This window comes from Epinephelus moara, chromosome 6 (assembly GCF_006386435.1).
Source record: "Epinephelus moara isolate mb chromosome 6, YSFRI_EMoa_1.0, whole genome shotgun sequence".
NCBI classification, from domain to species: Eukaryota; Metazoa; Chordata; class Actinopteri; order Perciformes; family Serranidae; genus Epinephelus; species Epinephelus moara.
The window spans coordinates 36467164-36479293 of record NC_065511.1 but is presented as its reverse complement, the minus strand read 5'-3'; the positions used below and the strand labels follow the sequence as shown (position 1 = coordinate 36479293).

General features: G+C 40.0%; 1 protein-coding gene across 1 annotated transcript in view; it reads left to right on the top strand.

Annotated features, from left to right (window-relative positions):
- The window catches only part of syngap1b (synaptic Ras GTPase activating protein 1b), a 169870-nt gene that overhangs the window by 146382 nt on the left and 11358 nt on the right, over positions 1-12130 (top strand). The window contains exon 20 of the mRNA XM_050046275.1: positions 7266-7338. Within this exon, the coding sequence (XP_049902232.1) occupies positions 7266-7338 (73 nt within the window). The remainder of the gene's footprint in view (positions 1-7265; positions 7339-12130) is intronic.

Here is a 12130-nt window from a genome sequence, read left to right as displayed (position 1 = left end):
CTTTAGCATACTGGATTCTTTTTAACAAGAGTGAAAGAGGAACTTGAAGCTGCAATGTTTTTTCCTAAAATACATGTATTGCATATTGGAATAAGACTCTATTTACAGGGGTGTTATCTTGCAAAGAATATTGGAGGGTAGGAGGTTGTTTCAGTTTCATTAAGCACTACAGCCCTGGGAGCAAAGCAGGGAGCTGTACTGTATATTGAGAGCCAAAGCTGCAGACATGTAATGAGTGACAAATTAAATGAGAGACTAATATAAGGAAGATAGAGATCTATATCTTCTCTGATAAGCGTGCAGTGCATGTTCTCTCGGAGGCTGGTTCTTTTCAACCGAGTTAAGCTGGACAAAGGAGTCTTTGATTGTCCCCTAAGCTCTTGTTGTAGCAAATCTGCTATCGTAACAGGGTTTATTCAAGAGCATCATATTTGGATGACTGTGGAGAACTCCAGCTGAGTCCCAATATTATTGAGTGCTTGTGTGAAATCGTAGTGGTGCAATTTCGCAGCGCATTCTTAAGTTTTTATTGATCGACCACAAAATTAAGTAGTTGATGGGGAAAAGAGTGGAATATTGATCGTATCTCAGTTGTGTTCAGGCACGAAAACCAAATGTTTGCTGTGTTCTAAGGATTTGAGCATTTTAAGTGTGACTGCACATTAGCAATGCTGCTCAAATTTAGTCTTACTGTGGAAAGAGTTCAGATAAATAGGCTCTGTAAGCAGAAGAGTACAATAATTTCTTGTTCACATCTTATAATAGTCTGTGGTCTGCATCTGAAGGGTGGATAACTGTGACAGAGAATATTGCCACTTCTAATCCACTCCAGGAAAGAAGACACGGAATGAAGACAGAGACAGTCCTGCTCGTCTTTTATGGGGAAACATCTTTAACACCCTAACCTTGTATATAAAAACCCACCCTTAGAACACCCTCCCGTGTCCTTGTGCTGCTGCACTTACCATTTTATGAACACAGCTTTTAACTGGATCTCGGGATCATTTCAGATTCCACTTAGCTTAATTTTCAATTGACTCTCCCAAGAGATTGCACCGTAAAAGCACAAGAGGATTGAAAATTTGATAACTTCAGAAACATGTCTGCACTTTTTAAAGCAACACATTGTTTTGGACCTTCAGGCAGAGGACTATGGAAGACCGTGGTTTAATATTAGCTCGTCCATTTTAAATCAAGGTGAACCACGTTCACTGAAGGACTGCTGATGTATCTTTCTACATGGGGACCGAAACCTCTCCTCCGTTTTTCTTTTTTTTTACATTCATACGATGCTATGATGTAATATGGAGAGGGGGGGAGTCACAGACAATGATGAAGATTCAAGCACGAGGGCATAAAGGAAAATATGCCACATAATAGAGAAACTTTAGCAGAGCACTTAAAGCCAAACCATTAATTACTGCTCCCCTAGAGTTTAAAGAGAATACAGTGAACCTGCTGCACACACACAGCATAGTGTGCAGAAAACTCATATCATCAAGGCGTACACTTGTATCCTGTGTGACTTTTATCAGCTGACCACACAAGGAAGAATAAAGTAGCAGATCTATGCTTCCGAGTCACTCACAATTCACTGAGCCAGATCATATCATCAAATGCATTTCAAGACTTGTGCATCATCTGGATTTTAATTTTAAAGTATGCAAAAGGTGCAAGGTGCAAGAAGCATGGTCTCAGGCCATGGGACTCCAAAATTTTAGTGAAACGACAAGTGTAACCACAGCCTTATGTTCTATTTCATCTTTAATTGACTTTTTATGTTAAATTTTCACATTCAGACACATTATGATGCAAAAGTAACTCAGGTTCTGCAAAAAGGAGCGTGCACGTGATCCCTGAATTCATGGCTCCTGTGTAGGCTTGAAAAACTCTCTCTATCTGCAGAACTAAAACACTCAGCGTTGTGTTTCAAGTGTCAGAGATTTTATTTCAGAGAAGCCTTAATGTTCTGTGCATAAACCTAAAGCTCAGAGCAAATCCAATATCTGTCATTGGACCAGATACACTTTTTGTTTTTCAATGATCTAATTTAAACCAAAGCCAAAACTTGAGTTTTAGGTCATGCTAGGTTAAATTCACTGAAAACACTGAATCCACTTTACCTGTAGCACTTGTATCTATATATTTTCTTTAGGGTACTGATCCCATAAGTTGGCTACAGGCTCTCTAATTTATTTATTTATTTATTGTCAAAATATTTTAATGCATTTTGGTAATTATAAATATAAACTATTTATCTTCCCCGAGCTGCTGTGAACTGAACAACAGATTTACGGTGAGTCTGCAGTGAGGGAAAAAAAATCAATGGTCTTAAATGCACCTGTCATATAGTAATAATCTATTTTTAACTATAATCCATAGCATATTAAAGTCTGTGATGCAAGAGCCATAACAATAATGATATATGAAATATATATGAATTCTATTGAGAGTGAGATTATAATTATTTTGACTTTGCAATAGCTAACTTTTTAGCAGGAGAAGCGCAATAATAGATACAATATTCTACATGTGCTGTGTGTGCAGATGCACATGCAGGATCCTGCTGAGGTATATTGTATGCATCTTGTGCACATAAAGAAACAGTAACTTCCTGCCAAAATCTTGGTAACACTTTAGAATAACCATCATTGATAAATGGTAATTTGATAGTTTATTAAACCTAAGTTAGTAGTTATTTTACTGTTAATAATCAATGAAATGAAAAAAAATGCTGATTATTATTAATGCTATAATTTATGGTATTTTAACAGTTTTTTGTTGCACACATTTTAACATTTTATATTCTAAATTAAAGGTCCAGTGTGAAGGATTTATTGACATCTAGTGGTGAGGTTGCAGAGCTGAAACTTCTCCCATGTGCCCAGTAGGAAAATTACATTGGCTGACACAAAAACACAAAAATACCTCCAGGAAGTGTGCCGGGCTTTGAAGCCAATTTTTGTAGAGGCCAAACAGTGTAATTACATCCGTCATGTGATGCCATGTGGCCCAAAAAGACTTTTTCCCATAAACGTCCGTGTCAAAAGAGACTTCTGTAAATCAGTTAATACATTTTTCAGAGTCACAACCCCAGTGAAATGACTCGTTTCACTATCCACTGATTTCACTAATTTGGTCCACTCAATCTAAGAACATTTGGAAAGTCTTGAAGAGCTGTATGATATAATTATTTTTTCCCAAATGAAGTTAACGGAGCGCTAAATCGGAAGTAGCCAGCTCAGCAGGTGGAAGTCTCTAGTGTGCCTGCACGATGGGCCACACAATGCGGAAGCAGTTCCTAACATCTGGGTAATTTTATACACAGGAGTCAAACTTTTTTCAATTCAATTTTAATTTTATTTTTAAATCAGAGGGCTTTACTGCATTCGACATCCCTCAGTCTATGGACCCTCACAGCGGATAAGAAAAAACTCCCAAAAAAACCTTTAACGGGGGAAAAAATAGTAGAAACCTAAGGAAGATCCACTGAGGAGGGATCCCTCTTTCAGGTCGGACAGATTTTTTGGGTTCATGTGCCACCGAGCGACTTTCATAGGAGTTAACGGGGCCCCGCCTCCAAAGATGTATCCAGTTCTCTTAATACAGTCATGGAATGGCCCTATTTAGAGCCAGTGCTTGATTTGTCCATTCTGGGCTACTCTAGAACAACATGGCGGACTCCATGGAAGAGGACCTGCCCTGTATATAGATATTAACAGCTCATTTTAGGGTAACGACGAACGTCTTATTTTTCAGGTAATTATAAACTAATGGGGGCGCCTGGTGACTTAGTGGATAGAGCAGGCGTCCCATATACAAAGGCAATGTCCTTGCCGCAGCGGGCTCAGTTCCCTGTGGCCCTTTGTTGCATGTCATCCCCCTTCTCTTTGCCCCACTCACGCTTCAACAGTCTCATCTAATAAAGACAAAAAGCCCAAAAACATCTCACTTCATTAGGTAAGTAATCTCTCTATCTTGCCAGTGTTTCCTGAGCCTGTATGAGTGCCAAAAGCAGCTCATCGTCATCTAAGCGACACATAAAATTGAACGTTCACACGCCTCACATGTAAGAACACCACTTAATATAGTAGTATATAAAATGCTTCAATGTGTGCAACAAAAAACTGTTAAAATACCACAAATGATAGCATTGCTATTAATTACTAAACATTATCATTTCATTGTTTTACAGTAAAATAACTTTTAACTAAAGTTGAATTAACTATCAATTTACCATTTATTAATGATGGTTATTATGAAGTGTTACTAAAACCTTTAACCAGGTGCCATCCACAGTATCTAAACAGAAAAGACCTGGAATACTGTAAAGTGCAACATGAGACAACATGACAACAATGACGTGACTCTTTGACAACAGTATGTTCTGCAAAGTGTGTTCTTAAGTTCTCTACTTGTTTTTGGCTTCTCTGTACGGTGTTTGTGAATTTATCTGCATTTAAAAAAACTGCAATGGATATTATTTATTAATTAAAGCGACAACGATTTCTCTTCTATCTGTATGATTTTGCTGTATATGCTTGGTATGCCTTTTGACCTGCAGTCCGTCATTGGTGGTGATGGTGATCAGAATAGTCGTTTAAGAAAGTTAGACAGTACTGTCATTTAACTTATGCAGTTACAGTATGATTTAAATATTATTAAAAGGGCGACCATATTATTTTGTTTTTCCCTCTCCAGAGATATAGATAATATTCTGGTGTCAGTATTTCCGCCTCTCTTTTGTAGCAAGAATATATTGATAGGCTGTGTCGATTGTACTACGGCAAAACTTCTGTTTAAATCTTGCAAATGAATTCATAGTGGTGATGAGTTTTGGCTTGATGTGTGTGTGATCAATATTGGTCTGATTGACATGGCTTGTAGCAACAGCCAAGGGTTTATAGTCTCTTTTATGCAGACCTGTGTCAAATAGTTGCAAATAATTCTTAGTTTGCTTGAACCTTATGGGTGGGGGTCTGCAGCATCAGCACCAATCAGACGTTGAGAGGTAAGTTTTCAGTCAAAGAGACGTACTTCATGTCGGCAAAGACACAAGAAAGTATTTGCAGCTGCTGTTTGATCCAGGTCTGTTGTTTCTTTCCGTTGACTTTACATCAACTTTACATCCTATTTGTCTCTTGCCTTTTTTCTCTGTAGCAAAATGTTCAGACATTGTGACCTCATGTTACACACATTGTTTTGACTACATGTACGACTTGACCTCAAAAGCACACTACTTGAAGTACAACTGGATATAAGAAGCTTTTTTTTTTTTTGTAACATATCACCCACATGAATCATTGTCTGCCTCTTGAAGTCATGTCAGAATCTTAATGCTGTATGCCCATGTTACATTCCATTGTTTTTTGGGACAGTGCTTATATTTCTGTGTGTGCTTACAGTATGAGTGATTCTTTTCTTTTCTTCTTCTTTTGTAAAATAACTCTCGACACTGTACATTATTTATGGAATAAAACATCCAAACGCTTATGTTTGAAACTTCACCTGTGGATTTTCGTTCTTTATTGTCAAACATGTGCCTCTCCAACGCGTTCTCATCCCAACTCGTCAAATAACGCCGCTTTGTCAGTAGACCTAAATGTCAAAATATGATATGCCAGGTAGCCTTCTGGATCCCATTTTGGACATTCATGGATGGCGTCTCAAAAGACACTTGTTACATGCATGAAGTCCTTTTCAAAGTAAACTTACTACGTTGGTAAATCACATCATCTTTACATTTATTTCCAAAAGTTCAGGCAACAAAAGTCTGTGGTTAGGTTCAGAAAAAAACATCATGGCTTGGTTTAGTTGTCACTGACATCAAGTCAAGTCATGTGACATATGGTACTACTTTAGCATGCTACCCAACATAGCACACTACATTGTTTAAAACAACTCCATTGACTTTTGGTGTCACACAGGAAACAAACAACGGGCTTCCAGGTGAAAGTCCGGTGTTTGTTTGTCCGATCCAGCACCCCTCTTGCCGTTTGAATGGGTCTTTCTCATTCTTTATACTACAGTAGTTGCAGGCAGTGTCAGATATAGCCGCCGCTCAGTGCATATCAAACCCACACTAATGTGGCATGTCGCCGTCTAACAAAGTGGTGGTAATTGGCGAGTTCAGTTGTGGCCAGTGGCGTCAGAGATAGCCGCCACCTGGTGCATATCATACCATGAAAGGATACTTGGTATTTGACGCTGAAATCATTGACAAAACAGCAGTATTCTACGAGTTGGGAGTGAGAACGGGATGGCCTCTTTGTGTTCTGAATAAAACATGAATGTGAAATTAGTATTGAGTGACACAATACGACTAGATTGGTGGTGAAACATGGCGGCAATTAAATGTTGCTGTCAACTATTTGATTGGCTTGGTGGCTTGATGAATCTTTCTGGTCATTTTACTCAGACACATTGACAGGAAGTTACTCCTTTGCTCACTGTTATACAGGAGAATTATTCCTGCAAGCTTATTCAATGTCAGCAAATTGCAGGTATGTTTATTTTGCTGCTGTAAAATCTTGTAAAACAGATGGAAAGTCATGAAAGCAACCAATGAAATCATGTGAAGAGGACTTTTTTTTTTATTCACACTAACTTCTATTTGGCATCTATCACCACCATAACAGTATTCACAGTTTAGCCAGTTGGCTGTGTAACTGCAAGATAACCCCGTATGAGAAGTGTCCTTGAATGAACCTATTTGGAGTAAATCCCTGGCACTTGGATAATCATGAGAGCTGGGAAACCTGCATTGTCCGATGGCTCATGAAAACTCCAGCAGCTCATATCTGCGAGCGGAGTCTTTGAAATGATTAGTCAAAGGATTTTCCACCAGTGCCTTGGTCAGTCCATATTACATAAGATGGGCAATTCCCTGGGGATGATCAAGATCTGTTATTGAACCGTTCACATAATTGTCCACAGTTGGCCCTAATTGTGCTTTGAAAACACCTTAAATGGAGCAAAAGTGCTTTGATGAATCCCATGGGGGCGAGAAGAAAAAAAAAAAGGCTCCACCAGTGAAAATTGGCAGTGCCTCAGAAAGCATGGCTTGCTCAACATTTGCATGGGCTTAAAAGATTGAGCAGATTTGGGATTCAGGTAACCAACATCTTATCTCTGTGGTGGTGTTGTTGAGACAGATGTTGGAGTTGCACCTGCTCAACTTCTTGTTAATCTTGAATTCATAATGCTCCCTCTCTTTCTGTCACCCCCCCCCCCCCCCCCCTTCTCTCTCTTTCTCTGCTTCCAAGACTCATGGCTGTGGAGGATGAGTTAAGGGGAGGACCCATGATTGAGCCAAAAACCAGGATTTTCGCTGATCAGGTCTGTGAGACTGCTTCTTCCCTCGTCGAGTCTGTCCGATGGCCCGTGCTATCTTCTCTGCTATCCCCCTCAACCTCTCTTTTTTCCCTTGCTACTGTTATTATTTCGTCTGCTGCGTGCGTGTGTGTGTATGGTACTTCTGATTGTCTTGCCCCATCCCTGACCCGTCCTTGTGTTTGGGTTTGACTGCCATCTTGTCTGCCAACGTACCTGGGAGCTTTGAAGATCAGAGAGTGTTGCTGTTTGCATTTCTCGGCTCGAGCTATCGAGGTGGTTTGTGAGCATTATCTCGGTCTGTGATGATGTTTCTGTACTGGTTTGTGTCAAATGTTTCTGCCGAGCATGTCGGGGTTAGACCTGTTTCACACATGATGTAGAACCAGACTTGCGCTCAGGTTATTGAACAGCTGAGCCCCAAATGCTGCGTGTTGGTGGTGGCGGTGTGTCTTCAGGAGCTTTCCTCTTTAGTGGTTTTCATTTCATGCTCTCAACCCGCCCATTTCTTACCCTGTCAATGGGAAGTAGCCCGCCTTCAAGCATGACTCATGCTGTAAATATAGTGTGTGTGTGTGTGTGTGTGTGTGTGTGTGTGTGTGTTGGTGACATTTCTAAAAAATAACTTTTGTCATATTTTCTGAAACTCTCACTGTATCCACACACAAGGTTCTCATAGAACGATTCTTATCATATCCAAGGAAAAATACATGCACGAAAGTTCATATGATATCCTACGAATTAACACCCCATGTGTGACGTTACGTCCTAAATGTATAGTTACATAATTAGGATAGATAGATAGATAGATAGAAGGAGGTTAGGTTTAGCCAAGTAAAGTTACTCAGATTAGGTCTTGGAAAACGTGGCAAGGATGTACCTTAAAGGGGCAAAAACTGAAGCCGGTGGCAGCCGACTCGGCTAGAGCCATCGCCGGATCCCGGCTAGTGCTAACACCGGGAGCTAACGCTAACGTTCCTACTCTTCTCCGTGAGTGAGAGGGATGTTTTAGCCTGGCTACATTTTACAATGCTAATTGCAAATGTTAGCTGGGCTGCCGGGCTACTCACCTAACACAACCGTAACGCCTGACCCATTGCTGGGACAGAGCCGCTAATAAATCAAGCTCCGGACATGTGCCTAACGTTACTGTAACACTAATTAAAACAGACATTTGACTATGTTGTTACTTAATGTTACCTGTCCAGGAGAAGAAGAGCTAGCTCCGAGTCAAATTGTAGCCCCTTTAGCTCTCGCAGTGCTCTCCACCTTGGAAATGCAAGGCCAATGTTAATCTGGGTTCTGTCTCTTTCTTTATCCGACAACTTCTTCGCCAACGACCGTTGTTTCTTTAGAGGTAATGTCTTCTTCGCCAACGACCGTTGTTTCTTTAGAGGTAATGTCGGATCCCGGTCGTCTTCAGGTGAACGTTTTGTTCCGCTCTCCGCCATTTCGCTTCAAAAATATGCGCTGCCATTGCTCACTGGCTGTAGCCTTTTATAGGGAGGGACGCTGCCATTGCTCACTGGCTGTAGCCTTTTATAGGGAGGGAGGGCCAAGGGCTCCGAGAGGGATTCACATGAACGTACATGAACGCGCAGCCGGACCTGCTTGTAAACAAGGGGCTGGAGATCAACACATTTTTTAATTCTTGTAAACAAGGGGCTGGAGATCAACACATTTTTTAATTCCTTCAATCTAGAAATGATGAATTTCCGCTTATTGCCATTTTAAATTGACTCAAAGTTCACATGGTTCTGAACACCCGACTCCAAAAGTCCTGGGGAAAAGTCTGGGTTTTTGTGACCCATCCACCACCCCAAGCTGCCTTCTTACAAGGCCGCTCGGGGCTGCTTCTGTATTTACTCACATTGGTAACGTGACTGCAGCCTTCCAAAATATGTGCGATATGTACAATTACTTTTCATAGGAAAGCATACAACCAGTTTGTGAGAACAGCTTCCACACAGCAGAAAATGAGATAGTCTGAAAAAAAATCATATACCTCTGCCTACTCTATTGCCTTGTAGCACTTCTAAAGACCAAACTGCATGTGAACAAAAACAACCAATGAGAGCCAAGGAGTGTACTGTTTAGCTGTACAATGAGAAAGTTGGTCTGGCTGGTGGGCGATACTTCAGTCGACTGTATCCAACATTACAACTTCCTCATTTTACAGCTAAACAGTGCACTAAAATATGTTTCTGAAAACAGTTGAGGAGAGAAAAAGGCTATGCAGTGACAGAATCTTGATTCATATTTGATCAGCGCTGCCTCATTTGACAGTTTGACAGCAGTTTACGAACAGCGATTGACATGATTGACAGCTGCTTTAGGAACTCCTTGGCTCAGATTGGTTGTTTCTGCCTCACCATGGTCTGATTCTTGTGTATGCCATTAGAGGCAGTAGGAGGGGAGGAGGGGCATGATTTATTCACAGTCTATCTGTCTCATGTTTGTTTTTTAGAATACAGTGAAAGTTTCAGCAAAGGTGGCACAAAGTTATTTTCATACAAGTAACCAATAGCTTAAATGTATGTATTACTTGGGAGTTAAGGGGGTTAAGATGGGACTAACTTTATACATAAACATTTGTTGGTCGATTATATTTCCTTTTATTATCCTGAATCTGCAAAGTAACTTAATAGTATACTATATGCAGGATTTTCCTAAAAAAACAAAACAATGTATGGAGTCATAGAGAAGTAGTCCCTCTCAGTCATCACTTACGACCCACTAGAAGTGTGTTGTGGTGTATTTATCTGCAGAGACTCTGCCCTCTGTCTGTATTTTCTTATTTCCTTTATATTTTGCAGTGTTCAGGACATTTATGGGCACAGCACACAGGTGAATTTAGGACCATAAAAAGGTAGTGACCAGGTGCTGTAAGCAGCAAGCATTCAAAAGGAAGCTACAAAAATTGCAGACACAGTGCGGAAAAAAAACTCCTGTAAATATACCAAGGCAAAACACCAACCTGACAAAGCTGGGGTTGGCTTTGACTTACAGTGGTGATGCTGTTTACAAATAGTAGTCGACAGTCCCTGCACAGTATAACTTTATGTAAGTCATTATAGAAATGTAGTGGGGTAAAAACTACAGTATTTCTCTCTGAGTCGTCATGGAGTAGAAATTTAAAGTAGTTGAAAATGGAAATACTCAAGTGAAGAAGAAAAGTCTGCTTTGAAATTATGCCTTAGTACAGTGCTTGAATACTTAGTTACTTCCCACTCATGGTCACCAGTGTAGCCAGAGTTCACTGACACCAAATAACCCAATCACAACCTCAAACCTGTCTAGCCAACATTTGTTTGTGGGGCCCATGTAGGTAGTAAATGGGCAAAAACAAAAACATGGACCCTATATGGGATTGTCCATGGGTTCCATAATGGCCCCATTCCAGTTGCCCACATGGTTGGGTTTAATCAAGTGGGCCCCACATAGGTTATGCTAGGGCTACCTGGGTACCAAGTGGGTATGGGCCCAAAATTGGCATCTTATCTGGGCCCTTATTGGGTAAACCCACCCATGTGGGCAACTGGCATGGGGCCAATGTGGAACCTGTGGACGATCTCATATAGGGCCCATTTTCACGTCCATTTACGACCCACATGGGCCCCACATACAAATGTTGGCCAGGAATTTTGTGCTTCAGATGTTGGAAACTATACATTTAATTTTTAGCAGCTTCACGGAAATCATATGCATTATACACATAGAATAAAACATGGAGGAATTATCTCTGACTGAAGCCATGTGTGGGGTTTTCTCATCACTTCTATTGCTCTGAGCTCATGTGACACATTTTAATGCTAATCTTAGCCTTCAAAAAGCTAATTTATGTGTCAAAGAGTTCAAACAGTGGCCCCACTTGATACGTTCCTTCTTTCATTCGGTTGGAATTGTGATTTTTTTTTTTTGTAAATTATTGCATAAAAAAATCAAATTAACGCCTCACGGGAGATTTCCAGTCACCCATCAAAAGCGAGGAGAAAAAAAATAATGAGACAAGGCGAGAGGGAGGGAAGAGCTGCTTCAGAGCATCACACTGATGGTCATTATTACAACTAATGTGACAATTATATATTCTGAGAAATCCCATAGGGCTATACCTTTAGAAAAAATATATAAATATATATGTTCAGCATTAACAATATGAATACAAGTCCTCACTATTACACAGAGTAGTTATCAGGCTTCTGCTAGGTTATTAATGTAACCTGGGATCTACAGTAGAGCTGCAAAAAACAGCTGTCATTATCAATTAATCTTTCTGTCTTTTTTTTCAATTAAATGATTAATTATTTGGTCTCTAAACATAAAACAGTAAAAAACATTAAAAATCACCGATTCTTGGAGCCCAAATGACATCATCAAATAATTGTTTTGTCCGACAAACTGCCCAAAACCCAAACATCTTTAATTTACTTTCGTGTAAAACAAAGAAAATCAGCTAACCCTCAAATAGGAGCGCTTAAAATACAGAGAGCATGTTGCATTTTTGCTTGAAAAACTGACCTAAACAATTGATTGATTATCAAAATTGTTACCGATTCATTTTTTTTTTCTCAACGTATTAATCGTTGAAGCTCCATGTTGTATGTTTCTATTTGTAAGTTTTTTGTAAGCCCACTTGGAGCCAGATGGATAATGTTTGCAGCGTAGGTAGGACAATGACTTGAGTGTCATTAAGTGTAGGCAATTAGGGAAGAAGTATGTGGGATCTGATTTAGTGCACATTAGAACAAAAATAAATGGATAAAACCGAGAATGCCCGATGAATCATGTTGAGTCTTGT